The 23057-nt window shown below is 35.3% G+C and overlaps 1 protein-coding gene across 1 annotated transcript in view; it reads right to left on the bottom strand.

Annotated features, from left to right (window-relative positions):
• The window catches only part of ADAM7 (ADAM metallopeptidase domain 7), a 68655-nt gene that overhangs the window by 19805 nt on the left and 25793 nt on the right, over positions 1-23057 (bottom strand). The window contains exons 7-12 of the mRNA XM_519664.8: positions 21287-21340; positions 13616-13687; positions 7818-7987; positions 4765-4849; positions 2808-2938; positions 790-964 (exon numbers count right to left, since the gene is read on the bottom strand). Coding sequence (XP_519664.5) covers positions 790-964; positions 2808-2938; positions 4765-4849; positions 7818-7987; positions 13616-13687; positions 21287-21340 — 687 coding nt within the window. The remainder of the gene's footprint in view (positions 1-789; positions 965-2807; positions 2939-4764; positions 4850-7817; positions 7988-13615; positions 13688-21286; positions 21341-23057) is intronic.

Below are 23057 nucleotides of genomic sequence, written 5' to 3'. Positions count from 1 at the left end.
TACTAGACCTCCTGGTATTGTGCATTATCTAGACTGTAGATACTAAAATTGTGGTCCTCGGGCCAGCAACATCAGTGTAACCTTGAAGCTAGGTAGGTGTACAGAATCTCAGAACCACTCCGTACTTACTGAATCTGAGTTCACATTTTAACAGTGTCCCCTGGTGATTCATCTGCACTTATTAATTTCAGAAGCAGTTGTCTAGAAGACATATCTATGTGATAAGCTCTTGAAAGAAATAGCTTCTATGTTGGGGAAAAGCATATTAAGAATTACTTTAAAATTTGCCTCAAGGGCTTTTCCTAAATGTTACAGAGACCACAACTACAATAAATACATGAAACATTTGAAGGTTTCTGCTCTATTAAGAAAGAGTTCTCTATTAACAGGAACTGTCCAGCTGTGATACAGGCTAGCCTCATAAGTTAATAAATAAAACTTGATTGAGTAAGAGATTTTGTAGAGCAGATTCTGACTCTGCATGAGACATCAGACTTAAGGACACTTATGGGCCCTTGTCACAAGCAGAACCAATTATATATTAACAAGGAAAGGTGATGCTGCTGATCTCCAGCAAGGTCATTACACATGTTTCATGATTTGATAAGAAGCCCTGGAATGAGGCTGCACCAATAATTTGTTTTATAAAATCAAAATAAAAATGGAAAGCAAAATTTTTAAAAGTTTTACAAGGAACACCACGGTTGGTTTGATTAATGGCCACATCCCTGCCTAGGTTCTACCTGATCATAAATTTTGCAATTTAAAGATAGCTTCATTTGCAAATACCTGAGCAGGGCCACAGTCACACTCTTCACCCTCATCCAACTTCTTGTTTCCACAAAATTGGAAATCATGAAAATTGTAAGGAAATGGAATGTTGAGCATGCATGTTGGCTTATAATCCTTCAAGTACTGGTGGTATTGGTTTTGGCTGCATTTACTGAATTTCAGTGCAGGAATGCTAGAGATAGAATGAGGTAAAAATAAAGATTAATCATATCAATGCATAGTGGTACAGTGGCTGTGAGCATTTTATGAAGCATTTGGAAAGAACAAATGTAAATGTTTACTGTTAGAGCAGGGAAGTAACTGGGTCCTTTATTATAGAAAATATCTTTTCAAAACACAGCAAACACATGCTATTTTAGTGAAAATATCTTGGTTATAGATCCTCCAGCAAATCCTTCCTGAAGCCCACCTTACAGACTGGTTGTCTGTGTTTACTGCTTCCACATCCTCTTTAATTTGGTCCTCTTGAAATAACCTATGTATTTGTTTATCATCCCTACTAGATTACAAGCATCTCAAAGCAATAATTGTATCATGTGTGATTTTACAAAAATACACATTAGTTAACACAGAGCCTGGCACAAAGTGGTTCTCTATAAATTTGTTAAGACAAACAGTTTATTTAATAATATACATATCCATAGGAATGTAATATACTTCTTAACCTGAAATTTATCTCCCTTCCATCTTCCTTTTCTTTTGACTTCCTTAACATTATTATTGACATAATAATTCAATACAATAGGACTTTAGAGTCTTGATTACATTAGACTGAGATAGTGGGACTCTGTAAAATATTATTAATTATGTAAATAATAATGTAAAACTAAATATTAATTACTGTATTCTTATTCTGTGCCAGTCATCACATTTAGTTGTGTTAGCCACTTTACTCCATTTAATCAATGTGTGGAAGCATTGATCACCAAGAAACTTTTCTTACTATATACAATGCTTTATGTATACCTGCTCCGAAGGGATTCAAAGATATGCAAAACTTAGGACCTGACTGCTTGGTAATTCACAGTACAATGGGGAAGCCTGGATATTCATTTATTCTGTAACTGTTTATGGAGTGTTTAATATGTGTTTGGGACTTTTCTAGTACAGTGGTGTTATAACAGTGACCCAAAAAGACAAAACCCTCTGACCTTGTGGGACTAGCTTATATTCCAGCAGAAGAGTACAGTTATAAATAAGCTGAACGCATGAAACAGAGAATATGCCAGATAGTAATAAGTACTAAAGAGAAGACAAAAAACAAATGGAGTGGGAGTTGAAATGCCAGGATGTATGTATGATCTAGATCAGGTGGCCAGGGAAAACATCGGTGGGAATAACATTTGAGTAAAGATGTGAAGGAAGACATTATAGCTTATAGAAAAGATGACAAAACAAGGCATGTAGAGTCTATTTGTCCCCTAATTGCCTTGGTAGCAATTGGTACTAATTGTTCATGGTGTACTTTTGCAGTGTACCCAGAAAGTTTTGGGATTTCTCTCACGGTATCACTAGAGAGAGACACTACCAGTTGGCAAGATATAGCCCCAGAAAGAAAACTGCCATGCCTAGTTATGGATAGACATTTTAGGAAATTCCATAGCTTTACAACATATCCTACAATAATGGATTTTGACCCAAAATCCACTTTTGAAACATATTTTTTTCTTTTCTTTTTTTTTTTCTTTTTTTTTTTTGAGACGGAGTTTTGCTCTTGTTGCCCAGGCTAGAGTGCAGTGACATGATCTCGGCTCACGGCAACCTCCGCCTCCCGAATTCAAGCAATTCTCCTCCCATGTAGCTGGGATTACACGCATGTGCCACCAGCCTGGCTAATTTTGTATTTTTAGTAGAGATGGGGTTTCTCCATGTTGGCCAGGCTGGTCTCGAACTCCCGACCTCAGGTGATCCACCTGCCTCGGCCTCCCAAAGTGCTGGGATTACAGGCATGAGCCACCATGCCCAGCCCACTTCTGAATTATATAAGTGTATTCTGTACGTTGTTCGAACCTCACCTTCCATCACTGTCCATCACGCATTTTCCTGAAGGACAGGTGCATGGGAACTCATCATGCTGCATCCCAAGGTTATGCCCCAGTTGATGTGCCATTCTGTTTGCAATTATGTTTGTGTCAGGTAAAAGATCCTGATGATAAAAAAAATTGCATTAGAAATTTTCAAAAGATAGCATACTGTAGTACATAGTGCTTCAAACTAGTGGTTGAAAGACCTGGCTTCTAGCTCCTAGTTAACTGGTATCTATTTAAAAAGGCATGGACTCAGTTACCTCTCTCCTCTGTACCTCAGTTTCCTTAATTATATAAGAAACCCAAGAACGTGACTTTTTAAGTATCTCTAGCTCTAACATTTGAAATTCTTTCTTTGTGGCATGGTGATAGTCATTGTTCAATTTATAGAAGCTCATTCTTATAAATAGTTAAAAACTATTAACTAATGTTATTATGATTTTTACCTCTTCAAAATTCATATGTCGAAGGTATAAAACTAACTTCAAGGTGATGACACTAGGAGGTGAAGTCTTTGGAAGGTGAGTAAGTCATGGGGGCAGAGCCCTCATAAGTGGGATTAATGCCCTTATAAAAGAGGTTTGAATGAGATCTATGCCCCTTCTACCGGGTCAGGACACAGCAAGAAGGTGTCAACTGTGAGCCAGACAGGGCTTCACCAGACACCGAATCTGCTAAGGACTTAATCTTGGATTTCCTAGCCTCCGAGAAATAACTTTCTATTGTTTCTTACCCATTCATTTGTGATATTTTGTTACAGCAGCTAGAATGAGCTAAGATAAATATCCTACACAATATAATAAGTAATATTGATTGTCCTCTTTGTACTAGATATCCAAATTCTATACAAATAAAAATATGAGGTTCTTGTTTTCAGCTTATAGTCTCACATTGCACAACAATGCTATACAATCTTAAAGATGAAGTTTCTATTATGGGAAAAACTTAAATGTCAGATATATCAAATCCATGGAAGAATTGGTTAACTTGGCTCATAGTTCCATTATATGCTTTAATTTCTATGTTAATACAGAATTAATTTCCAAAAAGAGGTGGGCTATCAGATTACTATAGAGCTAATAAAACATACCTAATTTGGTCATCTCATCTTACTCATATAAAGTTTAAAATGTGTCCTGGAGTGAGTATAATAGCATAATCTAAGTAGCGTGTATCATAGTATGAGTAGCAATAATCTAACAGCATATATCAGATGAAATTGACTCTATGATCCAAAACTTATGTTACTGAAATACCATAGGGAAAGCTATAAGCACAAAATAACTATATAATAAGTAAGTCATGTGGTCATTTAAATAAGTACTAGCTTTTAAATTTTTTATCTTAATACCAGACAAGGCACAGCAACAACTAGGCGCGACATAAAGAAAATAAATAGAAACCTTCGTGTTTTCAAGCATCTCTCAGATGGGGTTACTTGGACAACATTTACTAGAAGCTTAGAGACTTTGGAAAGGATCACATAAAAAAAAGGGAGTCAACAGTTTTTAGGTCTTATGCTTTCTAAAAATGAATTGAAAGGTTGTCTTGATATGATATAGGAAGTGGTTTATGTGCCTTATTATCAGCACTAGAACAATTATCCTCACTTGCTAAATGAGCCATCAACTTTTATGTGCATTATTTGTCCTTATAAGTAGCTATATTTCATATGCAAAAGAGCTTTACTAATCATTGCATGCTGATCTGTGGTATACCATCCGTTTAAACTCCGAACAAAATGGGTTTACCTTCAATATTTATCTATAATTTTTCAATAAAACATTTTTATTCATTTAATAAAGGAAGCATAACAGTCTGCTCATGACATATCTTAGTGAGTATATATGACAAAATGCATACATAGTCTCTTTCCATGGAACCCAGGACATTACAACAATTTTATTCAAACATTATTGAGTAATATAAATAAAACACAGCCCACCTTAATGATACTGGTGGAATAATAGGGCAGGCACATACCCCCTGGATAAGAAATTCCTTGCACATGTGAGTAGAGCCACTTCCCACTATGAAAAAGATGCAAAAATAGTCTTAAATCTGAGTTAGTAGTTTAATTAACACAAAGATCAAATTGCAGTGAACCCCAGCAATGCCAATGCTTTTGCATGTGAAAATGCCTTCTTATTTCTGGAGTTTTGGAATTGAGGCTGACCTTAGTTGATATTGAGCTCATCTTTAACCTGTGGGATATTAGAGGCATTGAAAAAGCCAGTGCACTTGGGAGGCCGAGGCAGGTGGATCACGAGGTCAAGAGATCGAGACCATCCTGGCCATTGTGGTGAAACCCCATCTCTACTAAAAATACAAAAATTAGCTGGGCATGGTGGTGCACACCTGTAGTCCCAGGTACTTGGGAGGCTGAGGTAGGAGAATCACCTGAACCCGAGAGGCGGAGGTTGCAGTGAACTGAGATCATGCTACTGCTCTCCAGGACACAGAGCGAGGCTCCACCTCAATTAAAAAAAAAAAAAAAAAAAAAAGCCAGTGCAATCTTACACTGAAATTGTAGAAAGGTATAAAACAAAAAACGAAAAAATACAAATCAAAAAATACAATTGAAATCCCATTTTACTTTAGTCTACTCTGCCCTCAGCTTTGGATAAAACCACTTACAAGACCAGAAATTAATGAAATGTAAAATGTAAAAGTGTTTAGAAGGAAAAACAAAGTAACACAATGAATGGACTTAACACCATGATTGAATAGCTACAACTGAAAAATGTTAAGACTTTTAATCAACCATAGAAACTCAGGTAGGATTTGATAGCTATAATAAAACACTTAAATGAGTTATCAGATAAAATTAGAACTGTTCTTGGATTACTTGAAAAGACAAATGTAGATATTTATATTATAGGAATCCAAATTTGATTTGATTTCAGGAATATTATTTAGAGTTGAACCACTTTAAAAAGAGCCATTAGGGGCTAAAGGGTCATACCTGGAATGTAATAGAACTCAAAGACAAGATAGGTGGTCAGATTAGATGACCTCTTTCAGTCTTTACCTTTTTTGATTAAGATACACTCCATTTTTCTCTTTATTATTGAAATGTTTCTCTTCCTACATATTAGGCATCAGTATTTGACTATGCTTCTCGGAGAGACAGAATTCTGGTCTTTTTAAACTCTGGGGGTATTGAGAAAACCAAATGTATGGAGGGGAAGCGCCAGGACAAGAATAATCTTGAGTGTCCTCTCATGGTTGCTTGAAATCAAGTAACACATGATAATGCCGTATATACTGTCTTGCCACTTCTACATCTAAGTGAATACAGAAGGGCAGGTACCCAAGAAACTTAACACATAAGAAGTCCCAAATATGATGCTCAATTGGCTATTTAGTAGCATTTCACCCCATCTCCTTACTTGCAGACATCCTATTGATATGAGAAGCTACTGGTTAGAATAGGAGGGGTTCTAAAGTAGTTAAAAGTTTTCTACTTACACCCCTTCAAATACTTTTGGTTTTATTTATTAAGTATTAAAAATACATGTATAAGGAGAGGGCAAAGGAGTTAATCTTGCCCACTCTGAAGTTTATGGCGATGTTTTACTATGCTCCATTCCCCATGATTTTGGGGCATGCTAATGCATGAATATTCAAGTACAAGCCAGGCACAACTATGCCTCTGGCGATATATGCTATGGGCCATCCCAGATATAGAAAACAGGAATTATGTCACTTTGGAGGTCTGATGCACTCTCATTAATCTGCCAAAGGACTGAATCTGACTTCTGACTACAGGTATTGGAAGCTTCAGGTTTTTGAGTTCGGACTGAAAGTCAACAACTAAGTAATAATAGAAGATTAGCACGCTGGGTTTGCAGACCTTAGGAGAAATACCGATATTATGGGTATATAAAGTAGGAAGAGTGGGCACTATTTAAATATAGTAGCTTTAAGGGCTTCAGAAGAGATGCTAAAAGATGGCATCACTCCAAAGGACTTCTTCCACAATTTAGCATTCTTTAGGATAACAGGACTGTGCTAAATATTAGGTTGTATTACATTCAGTTCCATAATTACTTATCCTTTTCCTCTGGGCTAAGTACTGCGCTAGGTATCTTGAATAACAAAAATGATAAAAATGGTCCCCTTTTTAAAGAAATTAAAGATTGAGTAGTCTAGACAAAGTCACGCTTTTACTTAGGACTATTAAAGCTCTGACAGGTTTCACTTATCAGATTAGTTGTTTGTTCAATTGTATAGTAGAGAAGATGGTATTGAAGGGCTGGGCACCAGGTAGGCAGATTTTGATGAGGGGAAATGTTCAGAGAGTGAGGTGCTTTCCCAGAAAGGCAGATTTTGGTAGAATATTGGAACGGTACAACATGGGAGGGCGAGAGGAGTTAGCACTGGATGCTGATAAAAAATGTAAATGGATTCTAAAAGCACTTTGCTTACCTAATGGCATTTTTAAGTCTACCAAGGAATATGAATATATTAGATTTTTTCTTTTCTAGTATTAATATTAGAAAGAAAGATTATTAAATAGTCCACTTGAAAACTTTCTATTTATTTATTTATTGAGACAGGGTCTCACTCTGTCACTCAGGCTGGAGTGCAGTGCCACAATCACAGCTCATGTTATCCTTAACCTCCTGGATTCAAGAGATCCTCCAGCCTCAGCTTCCCAAGTAGCTGGGGACCATGGGTGCTTGCCCCCATGCTCAGCTAATTTTTAAATTTTTTGTACAGATGGGGTCTTGCTATGTTGCCTGGGGCTGGTCTTGAACTCCTAGGCTAAAACAATCCTTCTACTTTGGTCTCCTAAAATGTTGGGACTAAAGGTATATGCTACTGTTCCTCGCTTGGAAATTTTCTGTGTAGCTACAAATAACATTTTGTCCCTGTGTACTACCCAAAAGTCAAATGCTTAAAAAGTGTTTTTTTCTGTTTTTTTTTTTGTTTGTTTGTTTTCTTTTGTAATAATCCACCAAAGGTATGCAAGAAAATAGAGCAATCACCAACCTGAGTAATACAACATGATCAAAATCCTTCCTTGTTTTAAGGATCTTTTCTTGCCAAAATGAAAAATGCAATAAGGTAGTTTCTATATTTGAATATAGTTCTATTTTATCTTCATGTGTCCATATTTCAATGCCAACCAACGTCACATGGATGTTTAAGGTTTTATAAATCTGTTCAAAGAAGAAATCATTTTTCACAAAGTCAAGTTGCTGGAAACATTCTTCAATATTACTATATTCCTTTACATTTCCCCCAAAAACAATAATTTGAACTTGTGAGGTACATAAGTAAACAGTGCAAGCCTCATGTTGCAAACAGATATATCAAAATGGGACAGAATGCATTGCCCAGAATACCTGGTGAATTTTCTGGGCAATGGTGAAATTTGATCAGAAAGATCTGCCTCCTCGAACTATCATAAGTCTTACAGGCACTGTCTCAGGATGTGCTGGAAGAATGTATTAAAGTTCTGAGTTTAGAACTGGCCTAAAAGCATAAATTTACTAACAGTGGCAGGCGGTGTGAGTGCTCCTTATGCACCTTCATACTTCAGGCCAAGTGTTCATTCTGTGGCAGGTTAGAAAGTTGGTACTGGTTTTCAAAAACTTAACTGCTGTGTTTGATCTTTATGTTTGAATTTTGTAACTACCTTTTTATTTAATCTGAGAAATGTCATTAGGGATTGCTCTAAGCAGGCAGAAATAGTTGCAGCCTATAAACCTCACACCTATTTCTACCTGCTCTGTAAACACCTGGGTGATAGGTACTTTTATGCCAGGACAAAAGAAGTTAGAGTTTATGCAGTTATTATGGGAATTTTGAGAGAAAGGACTATGTGTTGTATCAGTTTTATATTCTACAATAGTCAGTACAAGTAGGTTGAAAGAAAGTGAATGATAAACTATCAACACTGATTGAACAGAAATGGAAAGATCATTCATACAATGTTACTAGGCAATGTAACTAGTCAATAAGAAGTGTAATAATTATATCATTCCTATAACAATAAACTTCTGTTAATATTCTACTTTTCTTAACCTACATGATATGAATATACTCAATTCCATGTGTCAGTAGAGGCCAAAAAGTTCATTTCATAATCATGGGGATTAGGTGCCTTTTAAACTCTCCCGAAGTTAGACATGTAGTCAAACTCTGACTTCAAATCTACACTGGAGCCTGTGATATGCATCCTTATTCCTCTTGGCCCTGAATTGTTTGTTTGTTTGTTTTTGAGACAGGGTCTCATTCTGTCACCCAGCCTGGAGTGCAGTGGTGCAATCATAGCTCATTGCAAAGTCGAACTCCTGCGCTCAAAGGATCCTCCCACCTCAGCTTCCTGAGTAGTTGGAACTACAGGCACACACCACTGTGCCTGGCTATTTAATTTATTTATTTCTTTTTGTTGTTGTTGTTGTTGTTGGGATGATGTCTCAGTTTGTTGCCCAGTCTAGTCTTGAACTCCTGGGCTCAGTGATTCCCCTGCCTTGACCTTCCAAAGTGTTGGGATTACAAGCATGAGTCACCATACCAGGATCTTGACCCTAATCTTAATGTATGGTAAACTTTAGAAATCAAGTACTACATAGCAATAATTATTTTAACCTGGGATTTTCAGACCCTCTCTATTCACAAATGGGCTTTACGTTTACAAAACTACACACAAGTGCAAACGGAAATATTATTTGTCATTCTGATGATGATATTTTCTTCTCATAAGAACATATAAAATAAAAGCCATGCTTTATCTGCTAAATTCTTGGATAGTTTTGGATACACACATTTGGAAGGTTGTGGAGAGTTGAACTGCTCTTTAGAGTAGGGAAATAACTATGGAATCTCTGAGTTAAAAGGGGTGAAGACATAATAAAAGTCAAAATAAGAAAGGACCCAGTGAAATAACGTGAGTATGGGCTCTGTGAAGGATAAAGGGCCAGTAAGAAGGGATACAATGGCCAGGCACACGGGCTTTTAGACTTTGTTAGCTTAAATTGTTTGTTTTATAATGTGCTATGTAACCTCCCAATCTAAACTACAAATCTTCAGTAAAAGTTCAGCAATATGCACCAATTTTGTATGTATGCTTACTTGAAGATGAGAAACCAAGGAGAGAGTTTGAGTCTTGAGTTGGGGTCAGTGCTAGGGAAGTGATAAAAGACATAATTGCAAGATACAAGGAATGGAAGAAAACAGAAGTGACTATGAGATGTAATCATTGCACTCCACACTGTTCCTTCCTCCCTCTTACAAAAAGGCATGGGGAAAATTTTCAATTTCCACGGACATAAATTGAAACAGTTGGGAGAAGTTCTGCTTCTGCCTACAATGTACAAAGTTAGAAAGAATGTTGCCTCTACCCTGACAAAAAGGACAAGCCAGAGAATCTAGAAAGTCATATATTTTTTTCTGAGTCCACCACAGAACTGAGGCAATAGGGCCAACAAGTGTGCCTGAACCCTAAGCAAAGACAGTCTCCTTCAAGGAGAGATGGTGCCAAAGCACCTTCCTTGTGGCAGATAATGAGAAAGAAAGATGTTGAGCACCTTTTTAATGGGTAGAAAGAACTGACCAAATATCATTAATGAATTGCTTCAGGCCAAGTGTGGGAGAGAAGGAGAATGCAGAGCCCTATGGAGATCCAGACACAGGGATCTCAGACCCACACACAGATTGATCTCCATGGGCCTCCGTGGATGCCAACAACCACAGTGGGGGACAGAGAGGGAGACTCAAGATGGCTCCCTCAGTGGGGTGGGCCTGAAGAAGGGGAGAATTGCTGCTTTGCAAAAAATTATAAAATCTACCGAACTCTTTCCCTCAAGGAACAAAAGCTTTAAACTGCCAAGGGAGCTATAGTAAATTTTTCCCCCAGAACCCAAATTAAAATGTATTACAGCTGAAGAAAAGGCAAACAAAACAAAACAAAAATAGCCTTCTACTCCTGGAGGAGAAGTGGGAAGCTGTCCTGAATCCAGACCATTCAAGATCTCCTACCAATGGAGAGGAAAATGAACACTGAGAAATACTCACCCAACGACCCATGGACAGGGCTTCCCTAAGACTGAGGTTAAATCAGAATGATAGAACATGCTCTGGACCCCATAACTAGGCTAGAAGGCACTGAGGAACAAACAACACGCCACTACTGAAGAAACGGTGAGAATGTGAAGGGAGGTGCTGGCTCTCAATAAACGTGCTGAGGTACTGGCTCTCAATAAAAGCCTAAAGTTGAGAAAGGAACAAAAATATGGAGAAAAACTCCCCAACAATTCAGGACCCACCCTAAGCACAAAGTAATGCTAGATGAGTATGCAGTCGATAGTGCACTTCAGGTAGCAGTAGCAACAAAATCAGCTCAATTTCTGACCAGATTAATCCAATTCCGCATGTTAATGACCTAGCAAAAGAGGAAGTGTACCATTTCGGGCATAAATACTATTTTCTTAGACTCTACTGTCCTATACATACTGTCTACTATCCAATAAAACATTAAAGAACATACAAAAGAGCAAGAAAAGACAACCCACTGTTGGAGAGAAAAGAGTTGACAAAACTAAACTCGTAGATGACCCACATGTTGAAATTGTCTAACAGGAAATTTAAATTAGTTATCCATAATATGTTGAAGGCTCTAATGGAAACATGGATGTGGTTTGCAGAATTTTAAGATGGCCCCCAAGGATTCCTGTTCCTGGACAGTAACACACTGTGAAATGACCTCCCTTTCAACGTGGGCAGAACTGTGACTATGATGAATTTCACTATTATATTTAGGTTATGATACAGAACAAAGATAAAGGGAGCTTACAGCTTTTCAGATGTAATTAAGGTACCCGAATCAGAGGATTCTGAGTTGAATAACAGTGAACTTACTGTGGGTAGACCTAACTTAATCTTTTAAAACAAGTCTAGTAATTTGAAGCAGCAGCATTTCTCCTGCTGGCCCAAAGAAGAAACCTGCCATGTTGTGAAAGGGTCCGAGAGAGCACTGTGTGGCAAGAAATTGTCAGGGCCCCCAGTAACTGAGATGGCCCCAGCAGACTGCCAGCAAGAATTTGAGGACTTCAATCCTGTAACTGCATGAACTAAATTCTGCCAACAACAACAAGCTGAGACCCCCAGGCCTGATTTCCTCATTCTGAGATCCTGAGCAGAGAATCCAGTTATGTTGTACCCAGACTTCCTGCCTACAAAAATTGTGAGATAGTTAATGAGTATTGTTCTAAGACACTAGGTTTGTGGTAACTTGTTATGCAGTAATAAAAAAATGAATATAGTGAAAAACAAGCTTGAAAAGATGAGGGAATTTCAGCAGAGAGGTGGAAACTATAAGAGAGAGTGAGTGAAAAGAGCTGAGTACATATATGGTAGTAGCGACAAAGAATACCATTGATGAGTACATCAGTAGGCTAGACATAGGTGAGGAAAGAATCTTGTTGGCCCAACAAAAATTAGCCAAATGGAAACACAAAGAGTTAAGAGTGAAAACCACATAGGGGAAGGTCCAAAGCTGTGGGAAAATCACAGGATCTAATATGCATATAATTGAAATGCGAGAAAGAGAAGAGAGATAACAATGCAGAAGAAATATTTGAATTTCTTTGAAATATTTGAATGATCAATAATTTTTAAAAATAGTATAAAACAGCAAATCACAGATCCCAGAAGTTCAGAGAATCCAACACTGTAAATACCACACACACACACACACACATACACACACACTCACACACTGATGAGGGTATGCCCAAGGGACACATAGACCAGCTAAAATATTGCCCAATGGACAAAACTGAAACACTTTGAGCAACAAAATAAAGTAGTGTTAGGTTGTAACTCAAAGTACAAAATAAATATCCATGAGTCCATACTGATATAAATTATTAAATACATATTAATGGAAGAAAAGAGATAAATATCTTGCATAGAAAAATTTCAACTAATTTATGTAGATGCTCCATTGTCAAGGAGGAAGAACATAATTTCCACTTAAGTGTGAGCCGTGCATAGTAACTTTCTTTCAAAGAATATATTATCGTGAGGAAGCATACACTTTCCATATGACCCAGTATTCCTACTTCTTCGTTATTTACAAAAAACAAATGAAATTCTATAATTGCACATACAACTATATACAAATGTTTAAAGCCATTGTATTTACAACAGCCAAAAACTACAAACAGATTAAATGTCCCTCAACTGGTGAATTAGTAACCATTGGCCTAGAGGGGCCTTCCTTACAGCTTTTTCCTACGGGGTCTCTTTATCCTAGTAATAGGGCTGAGGTGTCTTAGAATGAGTTGGCAAAAAACACGTGTTGCAATTCACAATTTGTTTTTTTTAAAGGGTTATATACCTCATTCTAATTTAGACAAATTAAGCATTTTAATATATTTTACTGAAACAGTTACTCCACTTTCTATGCCAAACCATGGACAACAAATTATAACTTAATAAGACTTTTTGTTATACAACGTCACAGAGCAGTGATTTAAAGTAGTGTGATTTGGTTTACAGTGATTCATTTTCATATTCTTTGTACATTGGTTCATAAATTTTGTGATTAGAGACCAAGTTTTGAAACTTATTTCAATATTAAATGTCATTTACATCAAAAATTGAAAATTCAGAGCTGTGGTTTGTTGTGATTATTTTTTCCCATGGATTTTTGCTTATTAGTCTTTGTGCTTTGTACTCCCTTAATATCAGGTAACTACAATAGTCCAGCAGAGAACTGCGCTGAAAGGTTCTTTGCATTTGTATTATTGGCTTGATTCAAAAACTGTATCAAATCTTACCATGTTGACAAAATTGACCATTCCCCAAATTCGGTTCCTTAGTTTATTGTGAGGATGACTATTTCTGCGATACTGGAAATATAAATATCATATTAATATTCATTAATAATAGAAGTTGCATAAAAGCTCAACAAAATACTTCATTCATCAGCTATTACGAAGAAAAAAAATCATTGGCCTAATGAAGAAAGAGAACTCCTTTCATTCAACTAAAAACTAGACAACTTAAATACATTTTTGATATAAAATAACTAAATACAGCCCTCCTAAAGACATTCTTAGGTGTAGTATTACTTCAAACTTTTCTTTCTAACTCTGTTTCCTTTTCACATTACATTGTACTACATTACATTAATTTATTAAACCAACTGATTAGTGTTCTTTAGAGTCCATTTTTATCACATTGATGAAACAAACCTATTAAAGCTACAAAGCAATCAATATATGGCAAAGAACAGCAACTTTATTAGTCCTTCTGTGTCCTTGGTGTTCACAAAATAAGGAATATGTAATTTAAAAACCCACTGGAGCTGGAGAAGTGCTGAAGAGGGACAGGAAACTGTAGCTACCCCTTCCCTCCAGGAAATAGCTACGAGGGCAAACCAGACTTTCACATCCAGTCTACTCTGACTTTTGTTGTCTCCTTATAACTGCATTCCCTTTTTGTACTATCGGGATCTTGTATCAATTATCAATTTAGACCTGATCAAATATACTTAATAATAACATAAGGTGTCCTGTAGGGATAAATGCAAATGGTCAAACTTCTTTCATAATAAAAATAAGAAATTAACCTGCCTTTCCTGAATCCCGCAAGTATCTGCTTGTTACCATGCCATTGCTCTCCTGTTACCTTAAATATCAAAATACTGCTAAGATATAGCATTAGAATCTCTTCAATTTTCATCTTCCACATATTCAACCTACTACACTCTGATTATAACTGCCACTATTCCATTGAAACTATTCTTAATAACACACAAATATTCTCTTAATTATCAAATACATTGTGAACATATTTTCCTTTCTGGTCATCTTCTCCACATTTAATGTTGACTATTTTCTGTTTCAAGAAATTTCTTCTTGGTTTCTATTACCCCGTACACTCCTACTATTTTATTGTGCGTTCCCATTATCCCTTAAATGCTGGATGACAAATGTGTTTCACAGCAGGATTTCCATTGATTGATTGATAAAAATTACCCAAAATTCACTGCCTAAAATTCACTGTGGAGAATATTCTGAAGCTATTTTAGGGATCACAAAGATTAGATGCTTTATCAATCAGTGAGGGAGGAGGAATGGTTAGGTATGAGCTTTGCACTTTTATTGCCAAATCTTTATTTAATGATTGGTGTTTCCCAGGATTCAGACACTTGTATTCTGCTCTTCTTTTTCAACTTGCTAGCTGTCAGTGTTTCATCCACATCCTCACTTCACTTCCCTGCTGAGAATTCCTCATTATCGTGGAGATATATAAACTTCTCAACAGGTTTCCAAAGACTGCCTTTGGTTTCCTTATTTCATCTGACTGCAATGCTTAAAATTTCTATCCTTCTCTTGCTTTCTTGCTCTTTTTGTTGTTGTTGTTGTTCCTTGAGACAAGGTCTTGCTCTGTCACCCAGGCTGGAGTGCAGTGGCGTGAACATGGCTCATTGCAGCCTCGACCTCCTGGGCTCAAGTGATCCTCTTGTCTCAGCCTCCCATGTAGTTGGGATTGCAGGTGTACACCACCACACCCAGCTATTTTTTTTCTTTTCTTTTTGTCGTGATGGGGTCTTGCTGTGTTGCCCAGGCTGGTCTCAAACTCCTGGTCTCAAGCAGTCCTCCCACCTTGGCTTCTCAAAGTGCTGGGATTACAGGTGTGAGCCACTGCACCTGACCTCTGCTGCTTTTTTTATTTGGCTATCATATATATCATTAATACTCAGAACCTAGCATATTGAATGCTCATTAACTATTTGTCTAATGAAAATGGGTGATTTACCATAGGAACTTCTCTAAATAAAGAAACCCTTAAATATTTTAACATACTATTAAAGCAGCATGAGCAAGAGCTATACACTAAAGCCCAGTTTAATGCAACTAAAATCACACCAAGCAAGCCTTCACCTAGTACATGAATAAAAATTTTAATAACCTGTTCTTGGTCTTTAATAACACATATATTATTATTAAGAGCAAAGTGTCTCTTAGCATTCTTTATAAAATTTCTCAGCAACATGCCAGTGTAAGCCTGTTTAGTGCTTAGAACTTACCAATTTTGATTTAAAATTTTGTTCATAGGTTAATTATAGTTTCTTCTATCTTTAATGTGTAAAAACTGTTACGTCTTTTCAATTAAGATGGGTCTTACCTTTTTTATTACATTGGCTGGGAATTTCAGTAAAAATGTTAAAAGAAATCTGGTGACAATGAACAAATGTACCTGATTTCCAATTTTGGAGGAAAACTGCCAACCTTTTATTAATAAGTTTAATGTTTATACTGAATAGGAGTTTGGTAAATATACTTTATTTTCTTCCACTTTTTATATCCTAAGAGTTTTATTATGAGTGAGCGTTGAATTATATGTGTGTATACATACACAAATATATACTATATATATAAATTTGAGATATTTGAAATTATCACTTTTTAAAAATCTATTCATGTCAAAGCAAAGCAATATTCACATTACCGGAGGAAACTGTCACTCTCATGTAAATTTTTATGGATATATCTTGGCTTGGGTTTGCAAATATTTTTTGGACATTTGAAGTTGCATTTATAAGTGACATTAGCTTATAATTTTACTTTCTCAGAAGATCATGTCTAGATCTGTTATCAATATTATCAGTTGTCATAGATTGTTATTGTAATGACTCAAAGAATCACTCTTACAGGTATCTATATCTTTTTATAAGTTTCCTCCAATGTTGATTCTAGGCTTGGACATATGACTTACTTTGGTTGAGACATGAAAACATGTATAAACAGAAGGTTGAAAAGTTCTTGCACATTGCAGCCTCACCTCTCTTTTGGTGCTTTGATGCCCAGCTATGATGCAAGAAAGCACAACTAGCTAGCCTATTGGAGATACATGGCCAGCTGAAACCCAGTATCACGTACCAGGCAAATGACTGAGGCCATCCTAGAATAGCCAGCCATTGGAGCCAATAGATTACTGCAGCTGCATGAGTCATTGATTACCCACCAGGTTTTGAGTAGTTGATTACACAGTGGTAGATAAATAATACAAAGGTTATAATAACCTTATAAAATGTGGGATTTTTTCCTCTTTTCCTATTCTGTGGAACAGTTTGTAAAAGATAAGGTTATTTATCTTTGTTAAACAAAGGTTGTTTGTTTATAACAAACTTTGGTAAAATTTGCCACTAAACGAATCTGAGGCTCCTGGTGTCTTTATTTGCTGATAGGTTGTGGACTACTTATGTAATTTTTCAAATCTGCTGTAAATCTTTTTTGGGTTTCCTATCATTGAGTCAGCTTGATAGCATTTTTCTACATCTGTTTATAAATTTATTGGCACATAGTTCTTCATATATTTTTAATAAAGTGTAACTTTAATTTTATTTATATTTTGTCTTCTAATTTTACATATATTTCTATATTTTTTAATCAGCATTGTCAGAAGCTTGTCTATTTCATTAATGTTTTCAAAGAACTAGTACTTGGCTCTGTTGAACTACTCCATTGTGGTATTTTTTGTTTTGCTTGGTGGTTTTATTGATTTTTCTCATTGCTAAAATTACTTTCTTCTTTATACCTTCTTTGGATTTATACTGTTTTGTTTTCTAATCTCTCTAGTTGGACTCTTAGTCCATTTATTTTCTTTCTTTTTTCTTAATAAAACTGTTTAAATTGACAAATGTCTTTCTAAATACTGGTATGCTACCTGTATCTAATAAATTTTACTTTACTATTTTTTATGGTCAGTTATAAATAGTCCATAATTTCAGATTTGATTTTTTAGACAATTAATATTTGGAAATACATTGTACTTTCAGTTTCCAAACCAATAGTCTTTTAGTGGTTTAATTTAACAATTTCTGTTTTAACTTCTAATTGGGTTGTGGTAAAAAAGAAAACAGTGATCTTATGATATCTCTTTGCTATTTCTATGTATTTTCTTTGTGGCCAGATACCCACTTAATTTTTTCAAATATGTTATTTGTACATGAAAAAAATACATATTCTTCTTTTAAAATGCAAGGTAGTATATCAGTTGGTTAAATCAAACTTACATTTATGTGGTTCAAATCTTGTCCATTTTTGCTGAAGCTTTTCCGCTTGACCTAACATTTTCTGATGGAGAAGAGCTAAAAAATACCCTACTTTCTCTGACAACCCTGTTTTTTTTTTGTTATCTTTTTATATTTTGTTCTTAGGTGTTTTCATATTTTGTATCCTTTTGGTGCTCTTTTTCTGATTAATTCCCCAATTTATCTCAAATAACTTTTTAAATAATAAATTCTCTTTTATATACTATTAAAATCATAAGATATATTTTTGGGGAGAAGAAACTAGTTTTGAGATTTTTTAGGTCTTTTGAGAATTTTAGGTATATTTCTTATAAATGTCATAATGTCCTTTTTCTATATTCAATTTGAGACTTTCTAACTTCTAACAGGCAGATGTAATTGTTATATTTACTCTAATTTCTGACACATTTGGAATTACTTTCACTTTTTTTTTCTGTTTTTGTATTTACTATTCTGTGTGTATGTATATATGTAATATAGTTATACATTGCTTGACAATTGGAATATATTCTGAGAAATGAATTCTTAGGTGGTTTCTTCTTTGTGCAAACATCATAAAGCATACGTACACAAACCTAAATGTTATAACCTACAACACAGTTAAACCATATGGTATAGCCTATTGTTCCTAGGCTGCAAACCTGTAGAACATGTTACTATACTGAATATTGTAGGCAATTGTAACATAATGCTTTTTGTGTATGTAAACATAGAAAAAGTACAATAAAAAATGGTATACATGACAAAAAAAAAAAAAAAACCTGGTACACTTCCTTAGGGAACTTACCATGAATGGAGCTTGTAGGCCTGGAGGTTTCTCTGAACGAATCAATGAATGAATGGTGAGTGAATGTAAAGGCCTAGGACATTACTATACCCTACAGTGGACTTTGTAAACACTCTATACTTGGCTACACTATATTTACACAAGTATATTTTTATTTATTTAATAATAAATTAACCTTAGCATACTGTAACATTTTTACTTTATAAACTTTAAAAATTTTTAAACTTTTGATTTTTTTAGACAACAGTTTAAAATAAAACACATTCTATAGCTGTACAAAAATATTTTTTCTTTATATCTCTATTCTGTAAACTTTTTCTGTTTTTTATTTATTTTTACTTTTCAAACTTTTTTTGTTAAAAGCTAAGACAAAAACCACACACATTAGCCTAAACCTACACAAAATCAGGATCATCACTATCATTGTCTTCACCTCCGTATCTTGTCCCACTGAAGGTCTTTAGGGGCAATTACATACATACAGCTGCCGCCTCCTCTGATAACAATGCCTTCTTCTGGAATACGTCCTGAAAGACTCGCCTAAGCTATTTTACAGTTAACTTTTTAAATATATCAATAAGAGTACACTATAAAATAACAATAAAAAGTATAATATAGTGAATACATAAACCAGTAACATAGTTGTTTTTTATTATTATCAAGTATTGTGTACCGTACGTAATTGTATGTGCTATACCTTCATACAACTGGCAATGCAGTAGGTTGGTTTACACCAGCATCACCACAGACACATGAGCGAAGCATTGTGCTGTAACGTTATGATGGCTACGATCTCACTAGGCTATAGGAATTTTTCTGCTTTGTTATCATCTAATGGAACCACTTTCATATATGTGGTCTATTGTTGACCAAAACATTGTTATGTGGTGCATGACTGTAGGTGTATGTGTGCAAGTGTGTATTTTCTTTGAGGCTTTCTGTTGGATTGGTCTTTTTTTTTTTTAATTTTCAAATCCATCTATTTCCCTCTACTCTTTTGGGATATTTACATTCTAATTGCTAGGTTCATAGTGATTACAATTAAAGTTTTAATACTCACACTTTACTTACAAAGTGTAAAATTGTGACTACCTTTACATTCCTAATCTAAAATTCCATAGAACATTTTAAGTATGACTTCTTTCTCCGAATATATTATCCTTGCCTGATACTTTAGTACTCAATTTAAATTTTATAACATTTTGCATTAGCTGTTTGAACTTACTTTCTAGAAACTGTATCTTCTGTTGTTTAAAACGTATGCTCTGTTTGTGATTTACTTATAGGCAATCTGTCTCTTTCTTACAGTTGATTTTAAAAGATTTTTTCTTTGTCTCTGATATTCAGAAATTTTTCTACAATGTTATCTGATTTGCTTATTCCTTTCCTTCTGGAAAATTCTCAAGAATTGTCTCTCATTTGTCATCTGTCATCCAATCATTCCCATTCACTCTTTATAAGCTTTATATTCTGAATTAATGTCTCTCATGCTCTCTTTTACAGTTTCCAACTTTTTATTTCTCTGGAGAAATGGTGGTTTCTCTCTATCCTCCATTCTCTAGTTCACTAATTCTTTCTTCACATGTGTCTAATCTTCTGTTTAATTTTTTCAAGGGTATATACGTTTTCCTTTTATAAATGTTAAAACAGGTAGTTTTTCAAGTATGCCTGCTGTTTTGTCCAGTCTTTTCTAGTTATTTCAGTGTCATTTTAATTCATCTTTACATCTTTAATAACTTTAAAACATTTAATGACACAGCACAGTCTGAAATATCATTGGATGATTTACAGTTCCGGGTGAGCTTATTTTCCTTTTTTTTAAGTTGATTGACTCTTCCTCATGTGGTTCATTTTATCTTGGATTATTGAAGAGTCACTTTAGGGCATTTTTGACTTGACTTCCAGCAGTTTAGCAGTTCTCTAATAAGTTTTTATATTAAAAAATTTGCTTGGCAATGCTGCATCTGAAGAAATATATAATATCATGTCCCACATCTGTGCATAACACAGACGGGAGATTTGTTTTCCCATGTGTAACATTTTACCTGCTCATGGCTATAGGCAGACAGAAAATTTCCCTTATCTCTTGCAGTTTCTGTGGAGCGTTTCTAGTTCCCTTTTCTGAGATGGGCAGCCCTTTATGGCTCTGAGAATAATGCAGAGGTCTCATTTCCAGATTTCAGTATTTTGCTTCTCAGGGGTTTACATTAAATTACATTACAATTGCCTCTTTTTGTATTCTGTATAGCGGGGTCACCAAGCCTTTAAATTTTACTCACTGTTCTGATAGAGATTTTCTTCTTCATTTTTAGTACTTGGAGATTTTTCCACTTTTTCTTTTGAGCTTAACAACAGGTTGCTAAAATATTTTCAACTTTTTGTATGTCATTCAGCATTTCCATATGTTCTTAATGGGGAGGGGTGTTCTATTTTGGGTCAGTCTGCTATTGTGGCAAAGGACCCCATAATCTCTTATGTATGTCCGTTTTGGGAAGCTAAAAATAGGACTTTGAGCCTAGAATAGAACTCTGATTAGAATACCTTTCTCTCTATGCTAGAATGATAACTGCAAGTTCCAAAAGGAAGAATAAAGAGAGAAATGTTCTATTGAAAACTTACCACAGTATCATCAGCAACAATGAACAATTCAACATATTTTTCATCATGGATGCCCTGTAAATTTAGGGAAAATTCAGTTGAAGTATAGTTAACACTTTTTATCTTAACCCTTTAAGTTGGAAAAAATATCCTAGTATTATCAAGGTAAGAAATGTTGATATTGATACAAAATGGGGAGGCATATGAATATATAAAAATTATACAAATTTATCTAAATGAGATCTATATGATTAAACATGGGGTCCTATACATTGGATTTTAGTATTTTATATTTGTTCTTTTTTTCTTTTCTTTTTTAAAATTTAATTTAATTTTTTAATTTCCAGGGTACATGTGCAGGATGTGTGGGTTTGTTACATGGGTGAACACGTGCCATGGTGGTTTGCTGCACCTATCAACCCATCACCTAGGTGTTAAGCCCAGCATGCATTAGCTTTTTCCTAATGCTTTGTTTAGGCTTTCAGGTCAAATAAGAGTTGTAAATAATCATAAACACATACTTTAACATTCAGGTTTTTTCTTTTTTTTTCATTTACTGAGTAAGTGCTTCATTAGTAAGCTCATGTGAAAAACATCCATCTGTAACTGAGAATTAAAACATAAGATGGACCAATAGGACTGACTGCATTTCTTGTACTCCTTCCCCTGCCTCCCAACTTTCTAATTTTCAGTAGTCTCAATTCCAACCAAACATGTATAAATTTTGCTAATCATAGATCTTTTTTTTATTTATTTTTATTTACTTTTATTTTGAGACAGGGTCTCACTCTGTCACCCAGAGTGGAGTGCAGTGGTGCAATCTTGGCTCACCGCAACCTCCACCTGCTGGGTTCAAGGTATTCTTCTGCCTCAGCCTCCGAAGTAGCTGGGATTACAGGCGCACACCACTACTGCCTGGCCAGTTTTTTTGTATTTTTAGTAGAGATGGGGTTTCACCATGTTGGTCAGGCTGGTCTCGAATTCTGACCTCAGATGATCAGCCCGCCTCAGCCTCCCAAAGTGCTGGGATTACAGGCATGAGCCACCATGCCTGGTCAATCTTTTATGTCTATAAAACACCAATACCAGGAAATTCTTCTAAGTATTCAGCTTTCAGTGTGCATGCGCTGAGGTATGTACAAACCAGAAGTAAATTGTTCAAAGATTTGGCTAAATCATTTTTCTATGGACTAAGTAATCATTTATTTGTTGATTTATTCAATCAGGAAACATCCATTAGGCATACAGTATGTGTCAGACACTGTACGAATCATGGACATATGAAGAAGAAAAACAACCATGTAGCTTACAGGCTAACATCCACTGGGAATTTAAGGGGATATGGATTAGTTGTATAGAAAAGCCTAAAGGTCCAAGGACTACATTTATACAACCATCCCACCAAAAACTGAACTTGTTTTATCCTTAATCATCATTCACCATTAAAACATTTGAATGATAAAAAGGGGAGAACATAGCTTGTCATCAATAACTCTGCAAAAAAAAATGGCAGAGAAGACAAGGAAAGACACTATCTCTAGATTAGGTTTTAGGACATTGAAAATTTCATTATTTCCAACTACTCATAGCCCCAATGTTATCAATCTATACATAGAATTGTAGAGTCATCCTTTCTTGAAACTGATGAAACAAACTGAGATTTACTCTATGAAATAAACACTTTTTACGTAGATAAGAAAAAAGTTTTCCAATTTCGAATATCAGATGAAGTGCCAGACTCAAAGTAGCACATATATTTCACTAACTGGACTCATACTTTATCCCTAGACAT

The sequence above is a fragment of the Pan troglodytes genome, chromosome 7 (assembly GCF_028858775.2).
Source record: "Pan troglodytes isolate AG18354 chromosome 7, NHGRI_mPanTro3-v2.0_pri, whole genome shotgun sequence".
Taxonomy (NCBI): domain Eukaryota; kingdom Metazoa; phylum Chordata; class Mammalia; order Primates; family Hominidae; genus Pan; species Pan troglodytes.
Note: the sequence above shows the minus strand (reverse complement) of the source record. Positions and strands in the feature narration are given on the sequence as shown.